Consider the following 12,076-nt stretch of genomic DNA (forward strand, 5'->3'; position numbering starts at 1 on the left):
GTTGAAGAGTTTGTTTTTAAATCTACATTCAAAGAAGATTAATCTGGATATAATTAAGAAAAAAACCCTTGAATTTCACATATGGTCACAACTTGTTAAAGGCAGGTAATTTTGTTGAATATACTGTATACATACAATTTGATGACATTTCAGTTATTTGATATTTGCCAATTTTTCATTGCAAAAGATTTCTTCCCTTCTCACACTGCACATGAAACCTCACCTTTTTTTCCCTGGATCATACTGTGCTGGTTTAGAATTTAGCCTATATTTTTTTTCCAGAGGAAACAATAGAGAAGTCCACACACACAAGCACTGGAGGAAGACTCCAAATTTTTCAGTATTTCTCTGTTGTGAGCACAGAATTAAATCAGCATGTAAGCACCAAACTGGTGGACATAATAAAATACACATCTTAAACACACCTTGTTAGCAGCTGGATCTAAGGATTGGGCAAATAACACATAATGGCTTTCTCTGTCCTCAGATAGGATGTTTTACAACATACTCAACAACTGTGGGAAACAGATTAATTTAGGTTGAAAAGGACTCCCAGAGGTTGCAGCTACCCTTAAAACCAACAAAAAACCAACAGCTCCAAGGACATAACAGTTGGCAACAAATAAAAAAGTAGAACTCCATACAAGACACCCTTAACTTCCTACAAGAGAGTTACTTAGACTGTATTGTTTGTGATGCCATAGACTGATTTAAATCTATGCAATTTCTTTTCTGTGTATATGACCAATTCTTTCATTTCAAAGAGTCTCATCCTGTACTTTATCCCTTAAAAAAAAAAGATTTCGTTATCTCCAAATACGGCATTTATCCAGAGTGTAATTAGGTAAAAATACCAAACAACTGTTTTAGGGTTTTCACAACTGACTTTATTTAAAGTTAAAGCAATGTTTAGGGCTTCAACAGCTCCAGTGCCTTCAGAAGAATTGCATTTCTACTCCTATATACAAGAAGGGATTGCAAGGAGGGAAGGAAATGAAAATCCAGGAACACTTGAGCCCATCACTCCTGTGGTAAAAACAAATGCATCCAGACATGGACAAAAGCAGGCCATGTCTGTCAGACGCACACACAGGTACTAAGCACATATGAACATGCTTCTCATTTGCACTGAAGCCTACCTTTCACATCGCTTGAAGATACTATTGGCCTTCATTGCTATTCAGCATCTATAAACAGATGGCTGAACTGCAACCTGTTCTGTACAACCCTTCCCTTGCATGCTGCTAGTAACATCACCTTGGATCCCATAAAGGCTACTTTCTCAAACACATCAAAAACACATTTCAGCAAAAGAATCACTGAACTATAATTAATAAATAAAAAAAATCCTGAAGGTCTACTCATTACACGTTCTCCATCCTGCTCACAGCTTACAGGAGGCTATGCAGAAAAGGGATAGAAATGCACCAACTTTGACTAACAACGAAGCCACACTGAAAGGTTTTCCAAAGAACACTACTGATTTTAAAATCAGCATGGCATTCCTGAAGCAATAACTCATTTTCTTGGTTCCTCTGCTACAAGCTTCATGCAACCAGTACTGTACAAGCACTGCTACTGTCCATCACTTAACCTTCTGCAACCAAAGTTACACAGCCCTTAAGCTGCTCTAGCAACAAAAAAGTTCAACCATTCACTAAAACTGAGGGTGACTCCACTGCCAAAAGCTTCAAAATCCGCAGTCAGCCTGAAATTGATGTGAACACTGAACTTCCTTTCTGTCCCCCTCACTGTTCAAATGTACAGGGCTACAAGAAGCATGTTTGCTACTGTCAGGTGGGAAAAAGGTGTTGCATTTTATTAAAACAAGGCCTTTTGAACTGTTCTAGTCCAGGAAATACAGTAGATGCTGCAGCATGTAACAACAGAAACATATCCCTTTCTCTAAATGCTTCAATACCATTTGCCTATCTCCACCGGAGCAGAGAAAGTCACTGTTTCTGAGAATACATCTCCCCATGTCCTCTACAAATGTACCTAAAGGCTTTTGACAAGTTAAAGCACTAATATCAAAATCAATCCTCTTTCACTAGTGACCAGAATCTAACATCCAGCACCAGAACGAACTGCCTACAGTAGTCACACCTAGGATTTTCCCTGCTGACATCTACAAGCAACACTCACTTCCTTTTTGCCACTTCAACCAGAGTTCAGCCATACTCCTAGGTAACTTCAGAAGCATCTGTTGTGCTCAATTGTCAGTTGATCTGCCTAAACTGAAAGTGATGACACTTGCCAATTTCTTAAACTAGAAGCCCTGTGGAGTAACTAGGAGTTATTTTAAGTTCAGCTGGCAAAGGGGATAGATAAGTAATTCAGATGTAAGTAATTACAATACTTTAGTGTCTTCAGTGTAACATCATACATAGGCATACTTGATGGCCATGCTGTATTCTTTTCCTTGTACAAGCCATACACGGGCTCTGTTCTAAGAGACATTTTCATATGATGAACTATAACCTGAATCATTTTCATGCTAGTCATTAGAACCTCCAGCTATTAGGTTCAATATATAAACAACATTGCCCCCTCACTTGCATTTAAGCTTTGCTTGACAACCTGAGAAACCTTAAGAGAAACCTTAAAAAGAACCTCTTAAGGTCACAGCCAACTTCATTTTTATTTTTTTTTTTTTTAAGGCCAATAAAGAGAAGGAGGTCAAAGTGTTAGAGATCCACAGCTGTTCTTACAGAAGATTAAGTTCTTCCTCCTTTCTTGCAACAGATTGAGTTCACACTAGTCCTAACTCACAAATAAATGCTCGAAAATCAAACCAAACCTGAACAGCATCTTGGCAAATGTCTTCCATAATTCTTGAATAAATGGGTATTGCATTTTTCCAAGAAAAGCTTCCCTGGCAAGGCACAATTCTTAATTATCTTCAGAGGAGCAAAAGCATCAAGTCATAGTTTAAGGATTAATTGAAGGAAGGGCTATTCAGGGATATGCCCAGCATTAACACACTTAATCCCAAAGCCAACTGCCCCATTCCACTTGGGAATTGCACTACAGAGGAAACAAGGCGCTAACTCCTCAAAACAGGCCTTTTGTGTGTTTATTACAGTTCATGCTAACAGGCACAGGAAACCCAAGCACAAGCAAACACCTCAGCCATGCCTGAAGCGAGAGCACAGAGCACAACACCAAAAAGATTTGGCCCAAATACCTGCAAAACCTTCACTAGGGTGCAGTGGGAACATATAGGTGACTTTGCCGTGTCTTCTGCTCAATCTCTGCAACATGGGTCAACACATGAAGGAACCAGCGAGTTTCTAGGTAGTTCCTAGTAGGTAGATCTAGTGGATTTCTGCTCTGTTTTTTACCTGCTACACCTGCAAGCACCAGCTGCGAGCTACTTGGGAACAACAGTTAATTAACTTCAGGCAGACAAACAACTCCAGATACCAGATTAGGCAACCCCCTTCCCAGATGGAGCAAGTATTAAATAGACAAGAAATAAAACCAGCATTTCCACACACTGCCCTCCTACACAAGGCCGAAATGCTCAAACCCGAGCCTCAGGGGAGAAAGAAAACCCGGCAGAAGGTCGGGAGACCCAGCACCCACAGCCGCCTCGGAGGCCAGGTCAACCCCGCCGCGGGACGCCAGGTCACCCCGGCGGCACCGAGCAGCCGGCACCCCACGGCCCGTCCGGCAGCCGCACCGCGGGGGACCCGCGAAACCACAACCGGTCCCCGTCCCCGTCCCGCCGCCCGACCTGGGATGGCCAGGTTGGAGAGAGGGCAGGTGCGCAGCGCCGCCGGCAGCGAGCCCATCCAGTCCGCGTTGCTCTCCGCCATGGCTCCCGGCGCGGCCGCCCGGCGCCTCCGCCGCCGCCGGGCGCCCTCCTTGCCGGCCGCCGGGCTCATCCCCGGCCGCTGCCGCCCCCAAGCGCCGCCCGGCAGCCCCCGGCCCGGCCGGGCCGCAGCGGCGAGGGGCGGCCGGCGAGAGGGCGCGGAGCGGCCGCCGGGCCCCTTATGTAACAGGTGCGGCCCGGCGCGGCCCGGCACGGCCCGGCACACGCCGTCACAGCCGCCCCGAGCCGGCCATTGGCCGCCCGCAGCCCGCCCCGCCCCAGCACGGCACGGAGCGGCACGGCCCTGCTCCGCTGGCAGCGCGCTGCGGGGAAGGGCGACTGCCTCGGCACGGAGCGGGGCTGTCCCGGGAAGTTGGGAGTGAAAGTTAACCCGTGTCTGCCAGGGACGCGGCCCCGGGAATGCTTCCCGCAGCACGCCTGCCGCTCTGAATGTCCTGAGCTGGCAGGGACTCGCAAGGGTCACCGACCCCATCTCCTGGCTCCACACAGGAGCACCCAAAAATCAGCCCCTGCGTCTGAGAGCGTTGTCCAAAAACGTCTTGAACTCCCTCAGGCTCGGTGCTGTGACCACTGCCCTGGGGAGCCTGTGCCAGTGCCCGACCACCCTCTGGGTGCAGAACCTTTCCCTAACACCCAGCCTGACCCTCCCCTGTCCCAGCTCCATGCCGTCCCCTCGGGTCCTGTCGCTGTCCCCAGAGAGCAGAGCTCAGCGCCTGCCCCTCCGCTCCCCTCGTGAGGGAGCTGCAGGCTGCCATGAGGCCTCCCCTCAGCCTGCTCTGCTCTGGGCTGAACAAACCCAGTGAAGTAACTGTCACCATTGCTCTTCTTCTCTTTCTGCACCACCAAGCCAGTGAAACCAGCGCAGTGCTTGCCCATGTCAGAGGACGGGGGAGATTAATGGTGCAACCTGGGACTGGAGATCGTGTCGTGTCAGCTGAGGTCTGAATGTCATCTTGCCGCAGGCGGCACCACAGGGGGGTTCCACTTTGGCAGCCGCACGAAATTTCAACTCCTCTGAGCCAGCTGGCTCGCCTTTCCTTGTTGACTGCACCAGCTGTGCGTTTTTGCAGATACCCAAGGCTTTCTGTAACCACACTGCGCGGTGATACACTGCTGTGCGCCTGCTCACCTGCTCAGTGTGTGTTCACACGTGGCTACCCTACCTATACAAGGAAAAGGCCATGAGCCTGAATTTGCCTGAATATAGCCACTCTGCTATCGCACCAGAAAAGCTACCCCCAACACAGAGGTCCAGTGCTGTTTTTACAATGTCTGCTGGTTAATAAAAGTATTAGCAGGAGCAATTCACCTACTGCGCCTGGCAGGAGTCAAGGCTGCAGCAGCAAATCTAGGCAGTAGGATGCAGCAGCCTCCTTCCCTTCAGCTGCCCCTCAGCTGTTCTGCTCCCCTGGCGTCCTCAAGTGCGCACACTCTGCCTGACATTTCTTTCAGCTGTCAGGTGAAGCATTTTGTCCACAACAATTTCTGTGTTTGCTTTGCTACATGAGATGGATCCTCGGAAATATATATTTTTTTTCTCCATAGCATTATTACATGTCTTTGAAGGACAACATTTTGTGAGCAAATTCTCTTTGTAACTACTTCTTATAAATACGTGCAAACATATTATTTCCATACTCTTCACTCAGGATGTAGAGATGACTAGGTATATACAGCACTGAGGTCTACTCCATCATATGCCAGTGAAAAACAATTCTTGCTCTAAAAGATACTTGTTCACTGTCAAATGACTAAAGGCTGAACACCAAGGGTATGCATTTCAGAAGTCTTTTGTCTGTACTTTTTATAAAGAATAGGAATTTCTTATTTGGCTGAAAAAGTTCACCAGTTATTCACAGAATGCTTTCATTAACAGGTGGTACAACTGCTAATTAAACCATGTATGTTTTGTATATATCAAATTAATGTATCTGTAAATACTTATATGATAAGTATGTATTTTCACATAACACAACCAGAATCTACATATTATCATAAATCCGCATTTTTCTTTTTGAGGAAACTAACAAAGGTGTTTTGCTTTTAGAGCTTTGACATTTGACAATCTTTAAAATAGGGCAATTTCAGTAATGGGTTTTCTCAAAGCATTCCTGTCCTGGGACTCCTTGGACACAAGAATCATAGAATCACAGAATCATTAAGGTTGGAAAAGACCTCCAAGATCATCTGGTCCAACCATCCCCCTGCCACCAATGTCACCCACTAAACCATGTCCCCAGGCACCAGGTCCAATCTCTCCTTGAACACCCCCAGGGACGGTGACGCCACCACCTCCCTGGGCAACCCGTCCCAATGCCTGACTGCTCTTTCTGAGAAGAAATGTCTCCTAATTTCCAACCTGAACCTCCTCTGGCACAGCTTGAGGCCATTCTCTCTAGTCCTATCACTAGTTATCTGAAGGAACATCAACAGTGGGTTTGCCATGCATGCAGCTGTCTTGCAGGCCAGCTTTCACTTCCAGTTAAGACCATCTAGTGTACTTGCCTCTGATGTGGGAAAGAGTAGGCCACACTATTCAAACCCATAGATAGGGTCAGAGACATTTTGTCTCGTAATGAAGTTCGTATTTTGAACTGAAGGGATTGCTGTTTGGGAGCTTCTGCATTTTCCATTAGTTACACTTATGGTCCGTATCCCTGCAAGTCTGTTCTCTCTGAATCCCTGCTTTGCTGTAATGCACTCTGTTTCTCACATTCCCACCATCACAGCTTGGGACCTCCCGGCAAACCAGCGTGTGTGAATTCCTTAAACACATTTGGCAACCACGTCTGTTTTACAGCTTTGTCTTTCAGGATGGGGAAGTTCTGCGGCACAGGGGCAGCCACTTTTACCATGGCTGGTATGCTCTACAGGACACCTTTCCCCACCCTGGGGCAGTACTTCACTGTGGTTAGTAAAGCCGTAAAAACAGAAGTTGTCATCTAGAGCCAAAATGATTAGGGCCGACTGCTGGTACGGCACCCTTGGTGTTCTTCCAGGCCCCACCCTGCATTTCCCACCCTGCAGATGATGTGACGAGGATGGGGTGTGTATGACAGACAGCGGAGTCTGGAGAGGAGCAGGTAGGGAAAAGGATTCTCATTGGCATTGCCTTGTGCTTTAATCTCTACTGCAAGAGCAGCTCTTGGGGGTCTTTGGCCATAAGATCAGCTAGAAAAGGGGGTGGTGGAGAGACAGTCTCTAATCTGCCCCCTTGACAGCCTCCCAAGAGGTTCTGGCCCTTTGCCACCGAGCTTTAATAGTGCAGGAGCTTATGATAGCATCAGTACTTTGGTGCTGCCACCGCCCAGTGACCTCATTTGTTCTCAGCCTGTTTCAGCATCTCCACACTGTGACATGCACCATGAGAACTCCCTGGCTCTTGTGGTTAGGATTGTTTCTAGACCTCCAAGCTGCAAAAAGACATTTAGACTGTGCGGGACACCAGCAGCTCGCAACCAGAGTGGTGCAGGAAGGGGATGCATTCATTCAGCTCTGCAGGGTGAAACTTCAGCTGTGAGCATCAGATGCGATGCACAGATACTTGCTGGCAGTAACCGCTAGAAGAATTTTCTTATGGTCCAAAAGTCCTTCTCATGCTCTTCTAGAGATGAAGTGCATTAAATTGCATGGTCCCTTCCCTGAAACCTCAGCTTCTTTCTGTCTCCACAAAACTCCATAATTTGTTTCTGTAATCAGTTCAACACCCTACAATGATGTACATTAATAATAAAGAGATGGAAGAAATGTAAATTGATAATACTTTTTTTTTTCTTTTTTTTTTTTCCCACAGACTAAGCCCCCAGATTATCTAGGGTCTCATCACCTGAGACTCTTCAAAAACTCCACTTCAAGCATGTGTTTAAGTGGCTGCAGAAATGAATGCCTAAGCAGACAGGAAAAACATCTTATTATCTACGTTTTTTTAATTCTATATCAAGGTCAGTATGAAGTTGTATTTTTCCATGTTCCTGGTGTATTCACATATGAATCGCATTCAGTGATCAGTGAGGATGATCTGGCTAAAGCTTTACTCTCCATTTTCCCACTGATTGTACAAGCATACTTATGCATTATATAGATTTACTGAACGGGCTCGTCTATTCCCTTGTGCTTCAGCGCAGAGCACAATCCAATGTCACGGACAGCCCAGGCAATCTAGCAGCTCAAATCCCATTCCCACACCCCTAACCCTCCCATTTTCAAATACCTAGTAAAAAGATTAGCTGTGCGGATCAGGCTGATGCTCCTTAAGCAGTAAGAAGCATGTTTTTTGCTGTTAGCTAATTCCAAACACACAAATGTCTTTTATTGCAATTTTAACATGTGGCTCTTGGGTTGCTGTACACAGAATACAAAGGCAGAACAATGAACTTTTCAAAGTGCTTTAAAGCAACAGATAACAAGTTGATGATATCAAGTGCTGCTGCAGTGACCTTAGCCTCATTCTCTTTCCTCCATGGAATATAACACATCTCATAATTCAACAGGATGCACTGCTGCTATTAAAAAGCTCTCAGTTAGGGCTTTTCAAAATCTTCCATTTTAGTCCCAAATCTACTGTGCCATGTAAATTCCAAATCCTTACACGCAATTTATCAGCAGACAATAGATCAAAATAGTTATTGAAACAGCTTCTATGTCATCCGCATATTTTAAAGGTCACTTTGCTACTGATGAGAAGAGAACTGCAGGATTCACTCGCACAGAGAGAAGCTAATTGCTCAACATTTCATGTCAGTATACTCAGACTCTTCCAAGCTGTTCATTACCATTTTTACCCTAACTCTAATGGAATTATTTAACATTTAAAACCATCAGACACACTCAATCTCAAAGCTCTGCAGACATTACTGCACTGAAAATATCACTTCTTCAAGTGCGGTAGACCAAATAACGGTGTTCATTTTCCATTTTATATCAAGTCAGGAAAACGCTGTGACTACAGCTGCACTTTTTATATTTCCTCAGATCTCTGGAAAGACTTAGATAGCTGTCAAATAATACATATTTTTTAATATTGACTTCCCCCACTTTTTCTGCCTACCATTTTTACTCTCGGTGTCAGCTCATATCAATATAATATCTGCCTCTCTCTCGCCTTTGTTTGCATGTTTCTCTTCGCCAAGCCCTGGCATCTGTGAGTCATCTGTTTGACAATAGCAAGCTATTCACTACTTCATGTACACCACATGAGGGTGTTTCAAACTGTGAAGGATGCCAGAGTTAATTTGGAAGTCCTCCTGTTTGGAAAGGAACCAACAGGCAAACAGCTACATTTTTTCCACTGATTAAAATCTTACTGGGGCAACCTGGCACTTTTCAAAGCAAGAGATGAAACATCATACACTAGAAAACAGATGGAAGAGGCATTTTAAATACATAATCCGATGTTCCTTGAAATCAAGTAATCTTTGGGGGGGGCTTCCCTGTGCTTTGTCTTGTCCTTGAGGAATCATTTTAAATATAATATGATTTTGTATTATTTCCATTAAAATCTCCTTAGATGGGATTAACTAATCATTATTCCTCTGCAGAGCTTTTTAGAAGATTTCCTTGGCTTATTGCTGAAAGTTAATTGCAAAGTCAGGAAGAATTACCTGCTAACATAAACAATAAATAAAACTAAATTGCTCCTTCATACTCTGCTTCTTCTGGAGTTTTAGTGTACACACATTTTTCTAACGTTTGCCTGCTCTGTAAGTGATGACTTAAAATCCAACAAAGATGACATAAGGTAATTAATACCCTGTTCTAGTTAGCGAGCGTAATTTCTGTACACAGCTTTTTAAAACAAACACATAAATTAAAATGAAGCTGGAGCACTTGACAAGGCTTTCTACACAGCTGGAGCAAGGGAAAGATCTACCTAAAAGAGAAAACCCTGTGGGTCCGTATCAAGACGGGCTATATCCCCGGGATATCCCAAACCTATGATCAGCAATTAGAAACTAACGAGCCCAGCCCTGGGACTGTCCCCAGCCTGCTCCCAGGCACCCCGCATCCTCACCAGCCCTGGCCTGACTCAAGCACACTGCGCATGCAGCGGGGGGGGGGGGCTTGTTAAATAACCAAGCCAAGCTTAATTAATTTACAGGACAAAAAGGTGTCTTGTATGAAGTTTAAAAAGGATGCGTGATGCTGAGGGAAGCAGAAGGTCTGCAGGAGGATCGGTGCTTGGTGGGGTGGCCCTCGGGCATGCTGATGGCAGGCCATCCGCTCTGTCCCCGCTGCCATCAGGGGGTGGCAGGTGGGCAAAGGCTTAGGACAGGCCCCCTGCCCCATGCACAGCCTTCCCCATTCCCCACTTATTGAGGGCCCAACAGTGCGCTTTTAACACCTTGCTCTTCTGGAAAAGCTTTTATCTGGCACTCATGTAGCAACCTTCAGGCATCTGATAACTTAAACTTTGGCGGTGGGCTGTTTATGGTCCTCCGGAGTTAACAGAAGCCATGTCCAATCGGAATGATTTAAACCCACATACTGGGGCAGCTGGTGAAAAAACAAACAAACAAACAAACAAACCAAACAAACAAACAAAAAAACCAAAAAACAAAAACTGTTTTTTCTCTTTTAAAGAAGGGATACATTTGGAATGTAATCATTATCCTTGAGTAACTGCAAGTGTACATGCTTATCCTGGTAAAGATGAGATGGAGTCAAACAGGACTAACAACTATTCTGAGCTCATTTTAGGGGTGGAAAAAATCGAAAAAAAGTGAAGCTGTCAGGCAGGTTCTTTTCTCCTCTTTTCTTCTCTTTTTTCTACTTTTCCTTTCTTTTATCTGCTCTCCCTTTTTCTCCTCTTTTCTCTCCTTTTCTCCTCTCCTCTTTTTTCTTTCCCTCTTTCCTCTCCTATCTCCTCTCCTCTGTCCTGTCCTCCTCTTTTTTCTCCTTCCCTCTTCTCTCCTTTTTCTCTTTTCTTTTTCCTCTCCTCTCCTCTCCTCTCCTCTCCTCTCCTCTCCTCTCCTCTCCTCTCCTCTCCTCTCCTCTCCTCTCCTCTCCTCTCCTCTCCTCTCCTCTCCTCTCCTCTCCTCTCCTCTCCTCTCCTCTCCTCTCCTCTCCTCTCCTCTCCTCTCCTCTCCTCTCCTCTCCTCTCCTCTCCCTCTCCTCTCCCTCTCCTCTCCTCTCCTCTCCTCTCCTCTCCTCTCCTCTCCTCTCCTCTCCTCTCCTCTCCTCTCCTCTCCTCTCCTCTCCTCTCCTCTCCTCTCCTCTCCTCTCCTCTCCTCTCCTCTCCTCTCCTCTCCTCTCCTCTCCTCTCCTCTCCTCTCCTCTCCTCTCCTCTCCTCTCCTCTCCTCTCCTCTCCCTCTCCTCTCCCTCTCCTCTCCCTCTCCTCTCCCTCTCCTCTCCTCTCCTCTCCTCTCCTCTCCTCTCCTCTCCTCTCCTCTCCTCTCCTCTCCTCTCCTCTCCTCTCCTCTCCTCTCCTCTCCTCTCCTCTCCTCTCCTCTCCTCTCCTCTCCTCTCCTCTCCTCTCCTCTCCCTCCCCTCCCCTCCCCTCCCCTCCCCTCCCCTCCCCTCTCCTCTCCTCTCCCCTCTTTCCATTTCCTTTTTTATTTTTTTTCTTTTCCTTTCCCTTTCTCCCTTTCCCTTAAGCAATAACAGTTCTGTAGGAAGGGACCCCCGACGACCACCCACCCGAGGTGCAGTTCCCCTCCTCCACACCGCCCCGTACCCCCCTTCCCGGGGCGCGGCGCCGAGCCCCCGCTTTCGGTCCCGGCGGCGAAGGCGGCGGCCGCGGGCGCCACCTGCTGGGGCCGGCTCAGGGCCGTTTGCACCCCTCCGGGTGCTTCGGGGTCCGGGGGGTGGGATGGGGCTGCCTCTGGGGAAAGACCCCCTGGAGATGCCGTGAGCAGCGCCTGGCAGCGGGCGGCAGCGTCCCTTGGCGGTGGATGCATCAGCTCCGCTCTTTGGGATCTGGCCCTGCTACGGGACACGCCGAAAAACCACTAACCCCAAACCTTAGGGTCACGCTAACCTTGGGAATGCAGCCCAAGGCACCCTGCAAAACCTTAGTGACAGAGGGAGCATCTCTGCCGTCAAGCAATTAGGATGATTAAAATATCTATAACGAGAAAATAACCCCTCGTTGGCTGGTATACTGTAGACGGTCATCCTCAGCTGTTGACAAGGAAGAAAGTTGAGGCTCTCCACAGCCCTCGGAATATGGCTGTCTAGCTTTTTCCCGTATATATAGGAAATATATAAATATATACAGGAATAAAAAGCAGCCTGCTTTT

At 46.7% G+C, this 12,076-nt stretch overlaps 1 protein-coding gene across 1 annotated transcript in view; it reads right to left on the reverse strand.

Moving 5' to 3' along the window:
* The window catches only part of PLCXD2 (phosphatidylinositol specific phospholipase C X domain containing 2), a 67,623-nt gene extending 63,057 nt beyond the window's left edge, over positions 1 to 4,566 (reverse strand). The window contains exon 1 of the mRNA XM_080575749.1: positions 3,740 to 4,566. Within this exon, the coding sequence (XP_080431875.1) occupies positions 3,740 to 4,310 (571 nt within the window). The 5' untranslated portion in view covers positions 4,311 to 4,566. The remainder of the gene's footprint in view (positions 1 to 3,739) is intronic.
* Positions 4,567 to 12,076: the final 7,510 nt, after the last annotated feature.

This window comes from Anser brachyrhynchus (assembly GCF_964034855.1).
Source record: "Anser brachyrhynchus genome assembly, chromosome: 1".
NCBI classification, from domain to species: domain Eukaryota; kingdom Metazoa; phylum Chordata; class Aves; order Anseriformes; family Anatidae; genus Anser; species Anser brachyrhynchus.